At 42.7% G+C, this 21,040-nt stretch overlaps 1 protein-coding gene across 4 annotated transcripts in view; it reads right to left on the bottom strand.

Annotated features, from left to right (window-relative positions):
• PPP1R12B (protein phosphatase 1 regulatory subunit 12B) overlaps window positions 1-21,040 on the bottom strand; it is a 96,727-nt gene that overhangs the window by 29,876 nt on the left and 45,811 nt on the right. For 2 of the 4 annotated variants that reach the window (XM_026063771.1, XM_026063773.1), the window contains 5 exons: window positions 20,572-20,662; window positions 19,785-19,955; window positions 18,864-19,047; window positions 18,178-18,290; window positions 16,019-16,063 (listed from right to left, as the gene is read on the bottom strand). In XM_026063771.1, the coding sequence (XP_025919556.1) occupies window positions 16,019-16,063; window positions 18,178-18,290; window positions 18,864-19,047; window positions 19,785-19,955; window positions 20,572-20,662 (604 nt within the window). Of the gene's footprint in view, window positions 1-1,813; window positions 2,388-16,006; window positions 16,064-18,177; window positions 18,291-18,863; window positions 19,048-19,784; window positions 19,956-20,571; window positions 20,663-21,040 lie in introns of those variants that run through there. The other 2 variants (XM_026063772.1, XM_026063774.1) reach the window with 2 other exon arrangements.

Here is a 21,040-nt window from a genome sequence, read left to right as displayed (position 1 = left end):
TCCTTCCTAAATTAGCCTTTTAAGGCATTGGCTATTTCCATGACTCTGATGGGACAACTGTTTCCTACAATGACTTGTGAGCAACCACTGCTGCCCCCACCGCCTGGACCCTGCCACAGCAATGCTCTGGGGCAGCGGCTGGCATTGCTACCATGAGGAGAATCAAGATTTTCACCCTCAGGTGTTTCCATTCGCCACCATCGCAAGGCCATGAGAAGCGGAGGAAAGCCCTTTGCCAGGCTTTTGCATTTTCACCAGGGACTCCTCCATCCCTAGCTGCTGCATCTGCCACACCTGGGAGCTCCCGCCACTTCCTTCGGCATTCACCGGGCCCTGCAACAGCACGCAGACTTGTCACTGCTACTGGCTGAGAAAACGAGGAGATCCTACCAGCTTGCATCAAGGGAGCCCTGCAGAGCCACGCAACGGGCAAGCAAACACCGCAGTCACAGCTACGGCGAGACGTTTGTCACTTGTTTATATGCCCAAAATGAATACGGAAGGGAAAATGAGTCAGTCTGTGCATGCAGAACGTAACTGCTTTTAAAACACTCAAGAAATTAAAACATTCTTGGTTTTATTCTCTAAGAACTTATCTGAAGGGTTCCCGACCTACTACTAGGCTGGTGATCAGTAAGTCGGCGATTTACCGGAGAATGGTAAGCACAGCTGTAAAAACTGCTGAAGAAAGACCATTTTAGCAGGCAGAGGATAGTTCTGGATTATCTAAAAACTCCCAAGAGACATCCCAATTGCAAACTGGAAGAAAGCACAGGCTCCTACCCCTCCTGGGCTAAACGGTTAACAGCCCAGGGGCAAACAGCAGCCACGGCAGACTGCAAGGCTAAAGTTTCCTGAGGTCAGGGACTGTTTCCATTAACAAAACGGCAGTGGGTTAAACACCCTTTTACATATTTAGGGCCATGCTGCTGCTGCTGCTTCTTTTTTTTTTTTTTTTTAAACCAGACGGCGATTTGACACTAAAAATGAGCAGACAGTGCACATCTGATTTGAGCAAATACAGCGCTCAGATTAACGTAATGCCTGCATCTAAAATTAGCCGGCCTTTTTCCAACTAATTCCTCCAGGCTTTGACGACGGCATGATAACTTTTTCTCGACTAAGAAGAGACTGCCCGTATAACGACATGGACTTCGGAGAGGTTCGCGATAGCCTTTCCCATGATGCCAAAGCTATTAACAATACTGTTACAAAATGTTCCAGTTTTAAAGCATCTCAGTAGATTAGGACACCATCTCCGCAGTCTGGGGAGGACCACTACCTTGACTTGGCAGTGTCTCCTGTTACAGGTTGTTTTCTTCATTTTTTTTGCGGTTGAAATTATTAAAATGTAGCACAGTTCAGCACAACCCTGAGGCTAAAGGCCCCACTGGGTAGCAAACCTAGGTTTCACAGCAATATCAAAATGMTTTTGGAAAGAGTGCAGTTTAACAAGCTGGTCAGGTTTTGCCTCATTTCCATCCAGGAGGTTTTCTCCCAGCAATAACATATCGGGTGAGTGATGTTTCTGCCTACTGCGACAGCAGGGCAGAGGGGGAAACTCCTATTACAGCAACTCCCTATAACCACTAATGCAAATAATCACAGTGCAARGCCTCTACGAACTCGCGGTTTTGTTAAGATCTGTTGCCACAGAGGAACCTTCCCAAGTTTCACGCAAACCGGCCTCTTTTCAAAGCAAACCCCAGACGCGGGTCTCCAAGGGTAAGACAACAACCCAACGGCAACAAGCTCTGCTCGGAGCTGGCGCCGAGCAGGGCTCGTGTAATACAGAAACGAAAAGGCTGCTTACTCTGAGCGTCTTTGCAATCGGGGAAGGAGAGGATGGGGGAGAATCTGACTGAGACTTCCTGCTCCGGGTATATTCCTTACTCCTGGTGTACAAGGACGACATGGCCTCTCAGGCTGGGGAACTTCTTGAGAAGCAGTAAGAGTCTCGCCTTCCCGTGGCTGGGCAGGTCCTTCTTCCAAGGTCAGAACAAACCAATTAAACTATTCCCAGCTCTGGTAATTAAACCCCTCTGTTTAGGGTGTATAATTTTAGGCATTAATCTGCTGCAGGGATTGCTGGGGCTCCACAAGGTTTCTTGTCCAAGCTGAAGAGAAAGTGTCAAGGACCAGCTGCGCTCCAGCGCGGGGCRTTGCGCCGTGCCACCCTCAGAAGCCAGACCCGTTCCCAAGTTTTCCGCAATGGGACATTTCCTCTCATCCAGAGCCCTGCCACAGCAGAGCCCGAACGCTCCTGACGAACTCCCCTGACGAACTCCCCCTCGCCAGTATCGCAGGAGGCGACGACTCCAGTCTCCAAAGCCAGAGAAACAGCTGGGTTTATCTAGGCGCGAAGCTTTTGCAAGGGAAAGCCAGCTGACTCCYGAGCTCTGCCGCGAGCTCTCCGCCGTGGCTGCGCTGAGCTGCGCAACTTAAGCGAAAGGCGAGAGCATAAATCAGGAAGAAACACTGGTTGGGAAAGGGGCAGGCCAACCGAAGTTGTGTTTTGTTCCGTCCTCCTCCTTCCAGACGCCTTTACACACACACGCGCTTCGCTCTTCCCTCCCCTCTGCCGCTTTCTGACATTCCAGCTCCTTACGCGCTCAGCAAGGAATGCTGGCAGCAGGCCAGCAGCAAAGATTCACTTTCAACTCGGGATTTGGGCTGCCACTTGTAGGAAAAAGGAAAGAAAAAAAGAAAAAAAAAAAGAAGAAGAAAAACTTACAAGTTCCCGAGGCCTGGCGGGCTAAAAGCTGGAGGTTGGGGGCAAGTTGGCTGCGCTTTGCAAAGCCGAGATCCCGGTCGCGAGCCCGAGCGCGCGTTTTGCAGCCGTGACAAGGGGCGCTATCTGGAAGGACGCGGAGGGGCTCATGCCACGAAAGGGTGTACGCGGTCCTATGCGGCACAGCGGGATTGCRGTGTTTGCTCCTAAGCCCGCTCAGAGGCGTGAGAAGGCGACACTTTGCTTGGGTAATACAGGCTCATTCAAAGGAGCTTTGGGGACTGAGGAGGAGCGGAATGGAGCCTGGAGAAGAGGAAAAAGGGTGGGGAGGRCATGCACCTCTTCCAGCCAACTCCCAGCTAGCTCTTTGCTGAGCTGTACTGCTGCTGTACAGCCTAGCCCGCTGGAAAGCGGCTCTTTGCAACATTAACCACGTCTCGGAGGCCACAAGATTGTTCACTTGATGGGCAGAGTGGACATTGCTCATGTCCAAACCGAACAGATACGCAGCACGTTCACTTGATAAACGCCGGGGAAACGTGCCCTGAACCGCACACCGCGTGTACTGATTTAAGAGCCCCCGTACACTAAATACAATCTGGGAGTCAATCGCAGCAGCCGTCAGGTTGCAAGCTACATTGTTCTTTGTTGGAAAGGCCTCAGCTCAGGTGTCCGTGCTGGACCAGCTCCAGGAAGCCAGCGTTAATGAAACAGTACCACACTGCTGGGGCTGACAGTACCAAAGGCTTTGTACTGATCTGGACTCATTCACACCAACCTGAACTAGAATCAGCTGCTGACCAAATAGCTGCATGTAAAAATATAAATACTGCTACACCTACGTGTCTCTGTTGATCTGTAATATTGCCCCTTTTTAGCCTACTGTCTGGCAATCGTGCTAATTTTACTGACATACATAGTTGGGAATGGTGCTTGAAATAGTGGCTGCATTAATTTCTCCCACCATGCAGCACCTTTACTACCCAGGAGCGATGCAGCACTGCTGAGTGAGCATGGAGAGAGGGAAATGACACTGTGCGGTTGTCCCTCTCACGCAAAGTCACTTAGAGATCAGGTTTCTACTTGATACCTCATCAAGAGGAAGGATGGCACTCATCATTCACTGACTGCAGGTGAGGAAAGTTTGGAGAGGTCTAATTTTGCCTAACAATATTTTTGCATTCCCTTTTACAGGTATGGAAATTAAGTCAAGGCACGTAAGAAGCTAGTGACAGGCACCCTGCTGCTCAAGTAGACCGTGGCAGGACCTTGATCTTTTGAGCTTCCATCTGCTGTACTCACCATCCCCATCCTCCTCCTTTCACAACAGTGTGGAATTTGACTCTGCCCTACAGCAACAACAAAGTAATTTAGACATTTTCCAATGTGTATTTATAGAACGTGCACATATTAGTTAGCCTTTCACACTAGTCTGATAGTTTCTGGAGTTTCACACCACTACACATGTAATTGAAACTGGGCTAACCTGTGTGGCAACCAGCACACTAGAGTGGCACAACAATTACAAGTCTGACAAAGCCCAGCTTAGTCACTAAGGTGGGGTTAAATAATTCTAAATTGCAGGTTTTCTTCTTCTTCTCCAGGCTGATCCTAGACCAACAATTGCTGCATCCCTCCATAGTCACGTTTCTGAGGAGGAGGGGTGAGCTCTGAAATCAATATTAAAGTACAGAACTCACAGCTTGCACCTCAAAACAAAACAAAAACTAGCTTTCTGTTCCCTACTAATTAAAAATTAATTAGTCATCCAGTGCAGATGCCTCACAGATTGACAAAATGCATCTTGGTGGACAATAACTCATTTGAAAGAGAAGGGGTAGCATGAAAATTATCATCCTTATTACCCAGGAGAAAGAGAGCAGAATGGGATGCAATATGGCAAAATATGCCAGGTTTCATCACTATTTCAACAAAGTGCCTAATTTATGAATTTCTTCTTGTCATCTCGTATAGTTTCCTTTCAAGTCTTCCCCTGTGTAAGCAGGAAACCTGACTCTTCTTTTGCAGTTCTGCTSTCCTCACATCCTGATGTTTGTATATTCAAGGTCATGGTTTAGATCTGACTGTTTCTGTCTCTTAAGAACATTCCTAAGTTAGCAACTACAGTCTGTTCTGTGCTATAGATGTGGAGGTGCTTATTCTGCTTAGGAATATTTATACAGCTACCAGGAGGACATGCAAATAAATCTTTCATGAGCGTTTCCACAAACACTGAACACAAACCCCACCATGAGATTCTGCGGAGGCTGTAACTTCATGCTACAATGTACTTGCRGGCAACATCATCTTAAAGTTTCTTCTCATCTTTGAGTACAGCAGCACAAATACGTTCTATACTTAGAGCAATGGTCTTGATTACGATCACTCTTCAAAAATCATTCCTTTTCCTGTAAGATGGTTGTCCTCTCCCTTCCTAGATATTTCAGGCAAAGACAAGAACTGGATGCATAAACAAACTTGGTAAGAATACCTGTGTTCATACCCAATTAGACTGTATTTTTGTAATTAATTTGAGAGGCAGATCCATATCCAGGAAGATGGTATACCAAAAGGAGGAGCTGATGGGAGCCCACAGCATGTTCATGTGAGTGCAGTGGAGAAGGAAAGAAGTCTTCTTGGGAGACCAGAACTCTAATAAATCTAGCACTGAAGGATCAGAGAGATTATTTGGTAGCCTTGGGAAAATTTGTTCCAAAAATATCTCCTCAAAGTCCTGTCATTTTCCATGTCAGGTTTACTGCAACCTCTTGAACACCTGAGAACATCCACATAGCCACTGAATTACTTCCCTTTCAGTTGACTTTTCTTTCATGTCTAGCCAAACCTCCCTATCTCCTCAAAGCAGGCACGGTGTTGAAGAGCACATTCCCTTCTCCAGCTACGCAAGGCTGGCCTGCAAGGCTGCATGGCTCAGCTGATGGAGGGCGTGAGCTGAGGACACGAACTGGGGCCACACAGCTCCAGGATGCTGTCCACCTCGTGTACCTTCTGGCAGGGTCTCTTTGGCTACATCTCTGTTAAATTAAACAAAACAAGTTGCAAGCAATGCAATGCAAGAACGACGGTGCTGCGCTGCAGGTAGACAAGATGAGAGTTAAAACCCGGCTGGAGGAGCAGCACAAAGCGGGAAAGGCAGGCAACGCGCTTCATGTTTTCCTTTGAATCACTCGGACCACTTTGCTCACTTGGCTTTGAGAAGCAGTAAACCCCCCTGCCCCGCTAAAGAAAGACTGCAATAAACTGCAGGACACTGCTGGTACCTCCTTCTACAAAATTTAGCTGTTTGCTATTTAATTAAAAACCTTCACAAGCCTCATTTCTGGATGTTACACCTGCAGGAGGAGAGTGCACTGTTTGTATGTTTAGTCATGCCCTAGTTCAGGGAAATACTGAAATCTATATTTCATATTTTATGCAATACTTAAATCAATTCTAAAGCCACATTTATTCCCATGACACTTCTCTGAAGAAACTGAGTGAAATAAACTCTCCTGGCAGGAGTTTCCAGGAGCCAGGCTACAAAACCACTACATGTCTGTAAAATAATTCTTCTGGGTCTAAAGTAGTTTGTAAAAATGCCAGAGAAATTCAGTTTAAACATGAAATACCCATTAACTATTGAACTATTGGTGCAGGCTAGAGAGAACAGACTCAAGATTAGATTACCAGTTGCCTTCATGTTACTCATTTGGCATACAAAACAGAAATCCGTAGTGCAAGGGTATTTATTGTACCTCTCCTTCGTAGTAACAGGAATTTAAGGAAGTTTTATACAGTGGGAAAAATTTAATAAATCATATGACTGCATCCACCATATGATGTCCTATATTTGTGATTATTTAAGCCCTAGATAGTGGACAGTCTTTGCACATGATAAACTGTACCATTGCTTTCTCCCAGGAGGAAAATCTAATGGCTTGCACTCGTCTTCCGCTATGCTCAAAGCGGACACAGGCATTGCTATTTGTAAAGGGAGAGCCCACGATGAACGTGAGATTTGCTCTGACATTAGTCAGAAATACTGTTTTGTTCTATCATCAGGTGTTCCACAGCCAGACGAAAGGTTACGGATGTAGCTGACTGCTACACCCACGTAACTGGGCACAAATCATTTGTTCCCCTACATGGGATCTCGCAGTAGAAAGTCACAAGAGCATTACCAAAAATTTTGAAGCGGAACTCATGCAAAGAAAAGTCTGAATCTTGCATACGCTGCTGCTCTCACACATCTTTATCCAGTGATCCCATCACCTTTTGTGTAAAGAAATTCTGCTGGTTCTCTAGGCAAACTGTTCATTTCTGTGCATAATCGATTGATTTGAAACTCGCAGCACCATTATTTGACCCCAGAGATACGAGGAAAAGCCTGTCTTAAAAGTTGCAATAATAAACCTTGTTTCTTGCGCAGCCAACTCTGCATTATCTGTGAACTCTAATCCAGTTTGCAGAAATATTGTAACAATCAAGAGAGTCGAGTGTTGGTTATGTGGGACAATTCAGGGTCAAAGCCGTAGCAGCTGTATTGACTATAATACCCAACCCACTGCTTTTCTGGATAATGAAAAGTTGATTGAAAATACACGCTATATAAAAACCACTTTAAAACACTGTAAATGAATCACTGCAAAATTATATGCAAGCTTTAACAGGTTCAATTATAGCTTCACAAGGCTTATTTAGAACTGAAAAAGGCAGCAATGGGTATGTTCAGCAACAGAAGGCTGAAGGACTGTAGCAAAGAAATTACTGGGCAGGCAATAAAAGTTCCGTTGTAAACGTGATGTAAAGGCACTGCAGCAGTTTGCCATAAATGGAATACAAACTGTAGAAGTGAATAGGCTTTCATCTGCAGTGCACTGACTAGGATTCCCATGAGCAGACTTGGCATTATGTCTTGCAGATACGAAGCTATGCAGAAGGCAAGGATCTTCCTAGCCTCCTAAACGCACACATCTGATTATCAGCTGACATTCTACATTTGCACATTACAGTGTCATACCCACTGTTTTATTCCCATCGCTAAATTTATCATAAAAAGGCTAGAAGCTATACCCATCAGACATACCTGGATTAGCATTAAGCAGCAAAAGCAGATAATTTTAGTGTGGGCTGAGAATAGCACATTATAAATAAAAAACTTCATTTTTTTTTCTTACAAACATAGAAAATAGAAAGCAGGAATGAAGAGAGTTAAAAAAGCAACAATCTGAGCACATAAAATTAATTTTAGCACTTGTAAGTGTCAAATTATGCATGCGGGAGAAAAGTATTCCAACAGTTCTGTAGAGCAGAATTAACTTTTGGAAGAATGGACAAGGCACCTTGAACATTCAAAGACAGCATTTGAAACAGAGACTAAAGGAATGGATGGGTGTTTGCTAACAGTTCTAGGGGTTTCCCTAACTTCAGAGGTAGGGAACTGCATTTAAAGAAGAGTTTCTGGAAGAGGGAGAAGGATTTCATTCTCCTAGGTTCATTATGTCCAGAAGAAAACGATGTTAAAGAGGTTACAGAAATAGATGACATAAYGGTACCAATAATCAGAAACAACCAACATCACTGCTGCAACAGGCTCCTGTTGTTCAAGGGAGACCGATGTGGCAATGACTACTTTGCCTAAAATAAACGTCTCCAAGACTACAGATTTGATTCCATTCATGGCTGTAATTGCAATCATGGTTACGACCTGAGAGGCCTGGGGCAACCTCAGCAACTGCATATTTTCATGCCATAACCCTATGTCTGTACACCAGTGGGAGGACTGATGTCTACAGTTAATTTGCTTCAATGCCATCCAAAATCTKGTCCTGTCTTTTCACAGTCAGATTTCTTGCACAAAGTCAATACTATGTTTTGTTCAAAAAGCAGCATTATAAGAATTGGACAAATGCTTTCCACTGTCCAATCCGAAGTCCAGTTCAGAGCATTGCCCATGCAAAAATCTTGTGATTTCACCAAATGCTGCCATTAAGGAAAACACAGGGTTAGAACACAATATTTTCCAGTAAAGGTCATTCAAAAGTTGCACTCGGGAAGCGTTTGTTGATGATTTCCCTCCTCCCCGATTCAGTTTTCTTACAAAAGATGGAAGAAGCACAAACACGTTGAGTTACAAAGAGAACTGCAGCAGCAATTCACAGTGATACCAACAGGCCATATTGGGGAAACAAAGATAGTGAACATCAGTGTAAGAACCAGATGTAAACACAGCCACTCCAGCCTAAAAGGGACTTTCCAAAATGTGACATGAATAGAGAAATGAAAATCTCAGAGGGCGCTCAAAACAGAGACATGCTCCATTCTGCTCTTTAATCCAGGTTCATCAGATCCTGCATACCTCCCACCCAACCCAGCCGCCCCATGGTTATAAAACCTTTGTGTTAGCTTGTGTATGGAGGCAACCGGCTGACACAAACCAATAGTTTAGTGTCACTGGCCAAACAAATGCATAACTTCAACGCATTCCTATCTTACTATGTTTCAAGCCTATTTCTGGCCTTCCTTCCACAGCAGCAACAGGTTGTGGTACAGTATTAGAAGGTTATGTTCGCTCTCAAGGATGAAATCTAGGAGCAATGAAAAAAGACTACACAAAACCAGCGCCCAGCACCAGCTACGTACTAGGTACCTACTGTAACGAGTGAAGAAAGTGTATTGAGGAGTGAAAACCAAAGCTGGTGACAAATTTCTGCCAGGAAGGAGTTTTACAGCTTAAGGATTCTACATCTTCACATACCAAATAACAAAGCAGCTTCTGCCAATGTTACTTATAGAAAGGAAACTCCGCGGCTAAAAGCAAACAACGAACAACGACATTTCAAATACAACGCTTCTTTCTGAACAGAAGCATGTGGGAGAATATAAACTCAGAGGAAAAAAAGCAACCTTTTAAAGACAAGGGTGACAAACAGCATCAACACATTTGAGTCACTGGAACGCACAATTTTTTCCTACAGGGGTAGTTTCCAAAGGGTACTTTATTCTCAGGGGGTTTGACTTCATTTTTCCAGACAAATGTAGATTATTCTTCACTCCTTGTTAGTCACATGGCAATGCAGCTTCTGCTTTTTACTCCTTCTGGACATATCCGGGAGACAGATCATTCACTAACTAAACATGAGAATGCACCATTCTGCTTGGTCCTTGCGGGCAACAAGGGCTGCCCGCTTCAGAGGGGCTTTGCCACAGACTCTTAAAAAAGCATTTCCCAGTAGACTGGTGAATTAATAATAGAAAAGAAAGAAAAGAGTGCAATACATTCATGAGCTAGCACCCACTGAAGCCATCTCCAATTGCCTATATTTACAATTCATATATTCTCTAAGGCAGACATCTGCGTAAACATGACACAGCCATTAATGGCTATGCARACATCTACTATTGTTTCCACAAATAATTCAGCTAATTGGAATTTTTGGAGGATGTCTTCAACTACATCAGGAGGAATCCCCCGGTCTACTGGAAGGCTGACAACGAAGTACGATCGTCAGCTCCCAGAAGGATGCAGAACCTAGAACAAGCAGTTAAGCGGTTAGAGATATTTTCCTTTCCCTAAAGGAAACTTTCAAAGTAGAAAATTATTAACACAATTAGATATTAACACAATTAGATATTAAAAAAAGAGTTATTCTGTCTTTGGGACGTGTGCCAGGGAGCAATCCTATTCCTCAGGCCAACCGCTTTAGGCCAATAGCCACCCTACTCATGAGCAGTGCCCTCTCCAGAAGGCCAGGCTGCATCCACTGATGGTGGCGAGATCACATACACATGGCACAAATTTGTCTCCCGCTGCCACTCTACCCAGACTGCCATTGCATTGCTCTCAGTCCTATCTGGAGAGAAAGCAAAAGGATCCCAGGACACCCGCGAGATGGCTCCTACGTAGGCAAAGGAGCAGGACCTTGCTAACCTCAGCTCCATAGCTTTAAAAGAAATTACTGACCACTTGAAAAGATTAGTCACCTTGGACTAAGTTGGAATCGTGAGGGTAATTTACTAAACAAGAAGTTACAGTTACCTTAAATAGTTAAGACTCCATGACCTTGTAAATCATTCCTGGAGTTCTCGCTGTTTTGTTTCGTCTCCCCAGGACTCGCAGATCATTTTTTAGCTGGGTTTGTGTTACTCATCTCCATTGTGGACACTGCTTCACATTACACCTTCCTAATTCAGCAACTCGGTGAATTACAGGAATTAACCTGAACATATTTAGCTGTAACCTTGTAGTCTACATAGCACCCTGGGACTGCTTGGCTTTAGGCACAATGTGCTTTCCCAGCGCTGTAAATAGGACCGGGGCAGCCGTGCTGATGACTTAGATGCTGTATCACAGGGAGAGTAGACAGCAAGTCTCATGCCCCTCTCAGAACATATTAAGGTTAAGAAAAAAATCAACATAGGCTTATTAGGCTGGAGAAATCATGAGGTAAACTATCCGTGCAGATGTGAAAAAGCTTTTGTAGAAATATTTGCAGAATGCATCTTAATTTCTATAGTGTCTCCCGCCTCCACCTCCCAAAGAATCCAGGGCACTGTAAATGCAATAAAACTGTTCCTCAGCATACTAAAAGCTCTATGGGAAAATGCTAACTCATGTTCTTGCAGCAGTTTTCTGCTATTTTAGACTCAACTTTATATTGCTGGTTGTACACATATTTAAAGATCTCCTTTCCTCACAGCATACACCACCCATTGTAGCATTTTGTTTACAAAACAGGATTAAACAGAGGCAATCTCTCATAGCGTTATTTTAAACATAATTAAATACCCTCTAATTTAACTATAGTCATGCAAGTGACACACAGTACACCACCTACGTTACCTTGGACATGGGCCAGATGGCTTCCCTCCCACGTCATACTGCATCTATGCTAGAAGTAAATATTCAAGGGTAAAACCAGGGTAAAATACTTGCATCCTAATTCCCCTAAAGGGACCCTGGGCTAGTAGCACTAAGGCGTATGATAAACAGTATCACATATTGCTATGTAGATCAAGAGATTTYCCTTTCGTATCAGCTAGCAAGAGGTGCACCTATTTTGTTCCCTTTTACTAATCAACTTTCCCTTGTATCTCAGCAAAACAGTGCAGCCTGCAAAGACATACCTTACCATATTAGGCAATCTGAGTCTAGAAAGTGCAGGACTCGGATCCTTCCTTAGCTTAAAAAGACAGTCCACTGTCATGTCTACAGGCTGCACAGTGCTATACTTCACTTTGCTGAAACTGGGAAATAAAAGGGTGGTAAAACAGTGGAATCCAGGGTAGTTCTTAGGATTTCTAGGGCTCCTGCTAGGTGCAGTCTGACTGCAACAGGCAAGTGACAAAACACTGTCTGAAACTACTTTTGCTCTTCTGGTTGTTTATCTATTTAAAAAGATGAATTTGATAAACAGCCTAATTACAAAAGCTAAACTGCATTTTTCCACAGAAAATAAAGAGCCATTAAAAGCAAAAATATAGATGATAAATAGAATATATGAAAGATCAGGGCTCCCAAGTTATAGCTCTGCAACAGCTATCACATTATGACATTTAGTTTGCATAAAGAATTTTCCAGTTCATTGGTCTTCCCTTCCACAGAATCAAGTTTAGAAATTCAGTCCTTTTAAGCTAAGAATTCAGTTTTTATTAGCATCCTGTTGCATCTGGTGATTTCACATTAATACTACAACTAGGCAGAAAAGGTCATGTTTACAGAACAGGCTGAGTGGTGTTTTGAAGACTTTAAAATACTCAAGTCTCATAAATCAAAGTACACAGCGAGACAGGGATGAAGCTTATTTAATAAACTTACTGTGATCTAAATCCATAATCATATGTTTCAGTGTTATTCCTGCATAAAAGTTAATTCCATTAATGTGTCTGGGTTTTATATTGTGCTATACAGACTATCCTGGAGGAAGTTCACGAAAACAGATGTTTTCTTTGACACTTTTATTGCCCAGAAAGTTGTTCCGTCACAAAATGACACTCAGTGTGTTCCACTGTATTTAAATCTTTCTGTAAGATGTTGCAGTAATCCACACAGTTATAAGGCACGGTACTGCACAGAACTAAGCGTTACAAAATCTGAACTGCCCTTGATAAACTGTACAACACATGGGTGAGGCATATTTTTAATGCCACTGAAGAGAAATGCAAGGAGATAAAATTCTTCAAATGATTACAAGTGTTTTTCTACTTCTGTTAGGCACGGTATATCATTTAAAATGCACTTTTCTTCCAGATTTGTGCCCAGTTTCTCCTGCTATGTCATAGGGATGATAGAAGTCAGCTACAAGTCAAAACCAGAAGAGCCAGGAATAAGGAAAACCCTTTCCAGAATGTGACACTGGATCATTCTCTTTAGTCTTCATTATTATCCTCCAAATGCTACATCCAAAACTAGAACCATTAATTCGTATAAAACTATAAAGATTGTCCAGCTAAAACTCTGATCCCACAACTCCCGATTCTCACTGATATTTCACAATTATTGGCTTGCAATGAGCAGGAAAAGATTCCTAATACAAGTCCATCCACACCGCTCAGCCTGGTAATGCTAATGTGATCTTTGAGGCTCTTGCAATTTTTACTTTCTGAGTAATGGAGACTAGACCGAGGCCAAACTCTTTTCTCATCTCTGGTTTGAGCTCAGGTCTCCTCAAGCCGAACAAAGGCTCTTTCCTTTATATATTCTTCCCAGTGGAACCATGCAAAAAGTCTCCTAAAGCTGCTTCCCCAGAGGGTTTTTCCAGCTGAAGTCCTTGTTCCCTTGAACATTTATTCCACAATAAAACTTTGTCTACCCTTCCAACTTTCCACAATGTATTCAAGCAGTCTACATCACATGGAGAAAGGCGGAGTTGGTAGCAAAACACATGAAGGTTGCCTGACACATCCTATTACGAGACTGCACTCCGTTGCCTACAACTCAGCCAAAGCGTCTGGGCTGGTTTCCCACACTGGTGCTCAAAAGCTTCAGCCAAAATAATTCATCCACTTCTGAGAATTAGAACAGCATGTATTTTCTCATTTTTCAAAAATTGCATCTACCTTTCCTTGCTGAACTCCAGTGCTGCACATTTTGGAAGAGGGAATTCAAGTAGGGCCTTTTTTGGTGCCTGTGAAAATCTTCCTAGTATTAGCCAAGATGTAAACACTGGGGAAAAACATATCTGCTCACATGAACTCAGGGGAACCTCTGGAGTTCTGCAAATAAATTGGGACATTTCAGTGAGTTCGAGTTCACAACGCTGATGCAGGCACCTGCCAGCCCAGAACTGCAACTTGGTTATTGATGAATGAATGATTTTTAATTGTATTTCCTGCTTGGCTCTAGATTCAAAAAAAGTAGCTGCTTAGCGACTCTTGCTGAACTGATGGCCAATCAGCAGGACAGAAATCTCACTGATTTGAACTGTAAAACAAATTGAGGAAGAGTGACCAAGATAAGATACACAACCCTGGAGGCAAACAGTAAAGAAAAAGAACTGGAAACTGGATAAAAACAAGAGGACTAGGAGAAAGGGGGGGGAAAAAAAGCATCAGCATAGTGGARGGAGAGTCTAAATCAGGCTCCAACACACGTGAGGTGCATAAGCAGAAAACGGGAGACGGCTGCCACAAAACAGATGCAAAAAGAGGCCAAGGGAACTGCAGGGAAGTTGCTGTGCATTCGGTGAGAACCCACAAGAAAATTGTGGGAAGAGTAAGACAGGACAATTCCTTGCTATTAATTCAGGGGAAGACAACATCATTAACTGCAGAAGACTGGGTGATCCTGCATTCTTGGGCAGAAACATATGCTGAGTCCTTGTTAAATAGTTTACCCATGTACAAAAGCTGTGAGGACTGTGCTCAATAGAGTTTTCAGCAATTTTAGTACTAGACTCAAGGAAGTCTCCAAACCTGCAATCTCAGTTAATTTAGCTAATCCAGGACAACTTTCCAGAAGAACAAGACTAGCGACTCCTACTTCAAAACATGGCTACTGAAAACAAGGTGTCCCTATCATTATTTTTAAACTTCACAAAACACATTTCCTTCCTTCAATCTCATTGCAAGATTGCAGAAGTTTCAAAACAATTTTAAGGGTGATGCCCTGCATGAAAGATTCAGTCACTTAAGTGGAAGGTTTGACAAAGTTGTACACGCCATGAACAGAATCTCCTGTGGAAAGAGCTTGGCTACTTAAAACAGGTGGTGCTTCCTCTCTAACATACATAGTGGGAAGGAATGTCCTACATTTCCCATTTGCAAAGTAAGCATTAGCAAGGCAAAGGCCAGCACTGAAAGATGAGCACATACCAAGAGCCATCCTAGCCCAAGTCTCTGGTCCCCATAAGGCTAACTGTGACTTTGTCCCATTTTGACTCAGTATTGCAAAAAGAAAAACAAAAGTGTACTCCAAAGAATATAACTGAAAACTCTGAGCAAAGAACCATCTAGCTTTTCAATAAAATGATGCTTCAATCCCTCTAGAGCACGGCAGGGTATGCAAAAGGACGACTATTAAGTTTAACATTTTCTGTCCAAGATCTAACATCACGCAGCATGCTGACCCCTATGCAACCTTAAGATTGCTATTTTTCCCAGGTCTTGCACATACTGCTTAACAGTTTGGGAATTTAGCCTAAATCCATTGTCAAAGTCATGTTGTCAGGCTCAAATGTGCTTTCGACAAAGACAGACAAAAACAAAAGAAACCACGTCAATTTGAAAGAACTTGATAATCGTTACCAAGGAAAGAATAGAAGGATAATGGGATTATTGCAAGAACAGGGAAACAAAGAACGAGCTCTGATGTGTTGCTTGGCAAGACAATTTCCCAAAAGGAAACAAATCCACGAGGAGACAAGAGAACAGATTTTGGAAATTCAAAACATACAGTCCAAAATAACAGTGTCAGAACAATTCTGAGATACAAGGTCATGTGCTTTCCTCGAGACACCTGACAGCCACGCTCCCCAGACATGGCAGCTTCTGACAGCGCTTTCAGTAACGCATTCACCCCTGCTTCGGCTCCAGTCCCTTCGGGTTTGAGAACTGTCTATGTGGTTCATAAAGAGCAAACTTTTGAACTTAGGCCAGTCTATATTCTGCATCTTTCAGAACAAAACTCAATAAGCAATCTGCTACTCAGAACTACCTCCCAGTTTGTACTCAGCTCCTGAATAGAGCTTGAATCTCTTGTATYAACAAAAGTGAAGCCATAGAAGACCTCTTGCCATCACCATTCAAGAGAGTRAAGCACCAGCTATTTAGACATACATTTTCACTTACCCGAGTTTCCTTCACTTCCTCGTTTCCATCAACTTCATCATCATCCTAGGATAAAAAAAACAAAACAAAACACCCAATATAATTAGGCAGCCTTGGGATTAACAAAATTTTTTTTATCACAGCAAGATAATGTACTGCTTATGATCTGAGGAAGTTTCTAATAAAGTATGCGTGAGAGACTCTTTTTATAGGTAGGTGCTTGAGGACAGTCTTTAGGAAGGATACCTAGAGTGAATTTTGCTCAGAGCACTTATCTGACCAGGCCAACAGAGAAAACAGATGTCAACTATATTCCCCAAAGTAGTTAAAACTGTATTGTAGCAGCCTACTTGCAAGAACCTTAAACAGAGTTAATGGTGCAAGCATTTGACAGCACACCAAATTTTCCCACATGTTAATAAGCTTTACAGGTGTTCTGCATGCTCTTTGGGAACAGAATCAGACATAGCAAAGGGGAAATCACTTATCTCCTGATGTTCTGTACAGCTGAGAAAACTTCCACAGGTAGCTGAGTGGCTTACCAGTGGAGTTTTTATTGTGGCATGTCTGGAGTTTGGGAGTGTTGTAGGGCGGCAGATTTATTTTTTAAATGCAAGCACCCCAAATGACACCCATTTGTAGGGTGCTTTCCTCCAAATTCTCTTGGATGTTAAAGCTAAGAAAAATTCTGTCAAAATAAATGTCTGGCTGGCTGCTATTGGATGATTATCAGATCAGGTTTGGTAACCTCGTGGCCATTTAGAAGATTAGTCCTGGGGATAGAACTACCCTCTTGAGATGGCTACTGTGACTCGATGCTCCTGAAGACTAGACTTTGGTCATTAAGAGAAAGAGTAATATTCCTTAACTTGCTTAGGAAACAAATGCCTTGACACTTGAGATGACCACATGTCTGAAATGTCAACATAATATTGAGTTACAAAGAATATTCTCCACTTCAAAAAGACTCCAGAAGGAAAGAATAGCCATGCCAGACAGCTTGCACTTTGGCAGATACTTCCCACTGCCTCTTGTAACAGCTCCATAGCTGTGCTCTAGGATTTTATGGAGCAATGGCAGACTATCATGACATCACATTTGATTCCATATAGAACTCAAGGTATTACAAAAGTTGTATCTGGAGTTTTGTATAGAGATAACTGGGGAAACAAACAAAAACTCTGAGAAGAGAAATGATTTTCCTCCTGCTCTGAAGCCAGTAATGTTGCTACAATAATCCTGTAGACAACTGGACAAGCTGTAAAACATTTAACTAAAGAAAAACAAAAATAAGCAAGAAATCACATTTGGTACCCATGTGCAAAAATTAAGAATTATTTGAAAATAATCAAAAGGGGGTGTTTTTGAAACAGGTCTTTTGATGGGAGTTCTGACATTTCCAGTAGAGCCCTGTTCAACTTATCTGTAATTCCAAAGATTCAACATATCTACAGCTGGCCTACTAGGTGTTTCCACAGTATTGTGCAGGAAGCCTCCACCTCTGAGGTGCAGGAGGAAGCCTATATGTCCATAGCTGGACTAGAATTGTTGCAGACTTCTTAACCATGATTTCATAGTATTTATTCCCCTGCTGAAAAAGGTGATCTAGTTTCCTACCTGATTCTCTAATCAAGGCTTCAAGGACTGGCTTTCTTCTCTCAGACTGGAGAAATCCCCTTGAAACCAGGACTAAGAAAAATGACTACGAGACAGAGAGCTCTTCCGCATTATATGCTGCGTGTGTTCTTTGATGCTACACAGGGGATCCAGACACCGGTTTTATTCTTCATTGTCTTCCCTTTTGCAAGGGGGGCTAAAGGGCAGCCAGATCTGGGCTCAAAAGGAATTTGAAAATACTTCCAGTGGCTCATGACCTCCTTCTTCCAAAGAAACTAGACTTCTAATCTCTCTTCTCCCATGTGGGCTATCTCAGAATTCTGCAAAAATCACACTGATTTGTGGTTCAAAAATAGGCCTCCCAAACCCTGCTGTTTCGATCTTACATGGTCCAAACAGGGAAGTGATTCCTTTGGAACTGCCAGTCTGAAATACTGTTGGACAGGGAAGGACTAATGTGAAATCAAATGACTCTTGGAAAAAATTTGAATCTTGCAATTGGAAGGAAATTCACCCTGAATATAACAGAATGAGTTTCTCTTCTTTAAGAAATTAAAACTCACGTCTTTTGTTGAGAAAATGATGCCAGTGCCTCTTCGCCTCTCTTTTGGCCGCCGCCTCTCTCGAATTGACTGTTTGTTTGGAGATCTGTCGTCTAAATCTTGATCTTCACACTCTAGTCAAGCAAAGAAAGACTGCTTTGGTTTCAGTGATTTACATCTGTGCTTTTGCTAAGGCACCGGGGTTCTTTTCAAACTGACCAAGGTCATCTTGGCTTGTGTTGTATTACCCCACAGTTATTAAATGAAATGAAATGGAATCCCAGTGCCCCATTACATCTAGCTACCCACACACTTTCCTTTATCAGAGCCCAGAGAGAGACTACCCTACCTGTCAGCTCTCCCCAAACCATCCCAGCTTAGTTTTATTCTGAGGACAGGCTGTACTAGTGGAATCACTCCCTCCAACTCCAAGATCTAAAAGTTCCCCAGACTACTATCTCAGTAAGTTACCCAAAAGGGAGAAACATCCTTTTACCTCCCTCTGTTATATGAAATATGCTGTGCAGTGCTCTGGGTTGGTATCCTAGGTTAGGAATTCCATTTAAACGAATAACATCTTGTACCACTCCTCTCATAATAATAAGTAAACTTTACTGTGTCTGTCTGTATATACTGAAAGTTCTAAAACTCATGAAAATCCCTGATCTGACACTTTCAGATTGTTCTTCATTCTGCTGGATACATACCATTTTTCTCCATCTCTGTGGCTGCACCTCTGAAGTCTGCTGGATTCACAGAGTCAAGATCTAGATACTTATTTGCTCGAGTCAGGTAAGAGCTTGTATAAAGGAGAGGTGCTGATGTGGAGGGAGATACAGGTGTTGTAGGTTTGTCTGTTTGTACTGGGCACCTTAATCGCCGATAGACAGTCTATAAACAAACAGCCATGACAAAAGTTAGTAGAATGAAGAGGAACTATAGGATGTGGGGTTGCAGGTAACTGGATAATGGACAAAATCTTTTAGACTGCATTGTTTTCTTCACTGTTGCTGGAAGTGATGACCTCCACTCACCAGATCAGGTACAGTTCATTCCATCAGACTGGGGTGAATGTAAAAAACATTGTATAGTCACAAAGTGAGAGCACCTTCCCATCACTAGTGTGGTATCAGTCTGGTTTTCCCTACCACCTATAACAGGACAAACAAGTTATCTGATAGAAACAAATTRTTTAGAGTTAAAAAAATAAAAATAAAAAGAGTGGTGGCAGGGGAGAAAACTGGCCTCTCTAGCTTTCTAGTTACACAGAGAATATCAGTGAAAAATGTTAACACAAAACCTCAGTCCAGTCCATACAACAAGGATGGATTCAGGCCACAAATCTATCAATAGACAGAATTATCTGTGATTTACAAAGTTTCATTTTCTGGCAAGAGATAAAACAGTGATATTCTCAGTGGAGAGCAAAGGACTAGCTGATCTCTAACACCTACATGTCCACATTCCTCATGTAGATTGCTGAGGTGAGAAGTACTCCTGCACTATTCCCTTTCCAGCAAGTCTGTCCCCCCCACCTAAAATAAACAGAGATCCCCAAGAAATTTCTCAGCTATCCTAAATGACTTCATCAAGTGTGAAGCAATGAGAAGTAAGGCCAGGAGGATCACCTCCTCATCTGTACTTCTGCTCCACCGTGGCCGGGTCTCCTGTCTCTCACTGCTGTCTTCAGTAGGCTCTGTGCTCTCAGGTTTCTCACTTTGCTGTTCCTGAGCTTGCCGTTCTGCCCGAGACCGGCTGAAGGTTCGCTCTGCTTCCTGAAGGTCGGTAAGTGTCACACCCTAGAGAGAAGGTAAGAGAGAGAAATTTCTTCTTTGTGCAATTAGATTTCAAGTCTTCCAGGTCAGGCATCAAGTTCACAATGTCCAGCATACTAATATCTGGCCAGGCTAATGCTTCTGGGCCTCAACTTTAAGCTAACACAAAGAAAAGGATTTGGTTGACTTTAACACACTTCTCAGTGTACTTATGCAATCACTGGGTCAATGCAACCCAAATATACATGATCAAACTACATACTTAAGGGCAGATAAACTGCAGAAATGAGAACTTTGAATTCTAACTCATGTATACTTGGAGGAGAACTTTGAAATAACTGTTCACAGGAACTTTTGCCAGAATCTCTCCAACATGGAGAGATGGTAAAAAAATCTCCTTGTCCTAAGCAATAGATTAAATGGTTCAAAAATGCCTTCAGCCTTTTGATACAATGGGGAAACACTGTGAACAGATGGAGAAAATTAGTTTCTCTGATGCGAGATCTAGAGAGCTGTCAGAATCAGCTATCCAAATTGTTCTCATTCTGACTTAGACGTAGCTGTAACTCTGTTGTTACACAAGAGCAAAAGAAACACTGCCTCTTTATCCTGCACATGAACATGAGGAACTCCTTTTCACCTGTGTAGACCTGCGAGTCTGTCGGGCCTGTCTGGATCGTGCCTTCCTCAGGGATTCTGCTTCTTCATCCCGCACCGGGGTCAGATATGACCTAATAAAAAAAAAGGGGGGGGGGCAGAATAGGTTAAAACAGAAACAAATGTTTTGCCTTTCTGTCTCTGCAAGCTCTGAAGCAGAAACGTTATTCTCTTTCATATGCACAAAAGTCATTTTAGCTTCATCTATCAAGACTACTTTCTTCTTCTGTTTAGGGACAACTTTCCTATGAGTGTGAGATACCCAAATGCTCAAATTACATTCTCCTGACAGTCTCTAAATAAACACTTTAGTGTTGAACATGTTCTGTTATGATAGGAGTAACCATTTAGTATATTATTTGTACCATTCCATGTCTTATTGCATCATTTAAAAAAACTTCTCATTCACATTAAGATCTCAAGAACAAAGACCCTGCACAGGCATCTTTCTT

The sequence above is a fragment of the Apteryx rowi genome, unplaced genomic scaffold (genome assembly GCF_003343035.1).
Source record: "Apteryx rowi isolate R43461 unplaced genomic scaffold, aptRow1 scaffold_200, whole genome shotgun sequence".
Classification (NCBI taxonomy): Eukaryota; Metazoa; Chordata; class Aves; order Apterygiformes; family Apterygidae; genus Apteryx; species Apteryx rowi.
The sequence above is the reverse complement of the archived record's forward strand: the minus strand, read 5'-3'. Positions and strand labels throughout refer to the sequence as shown.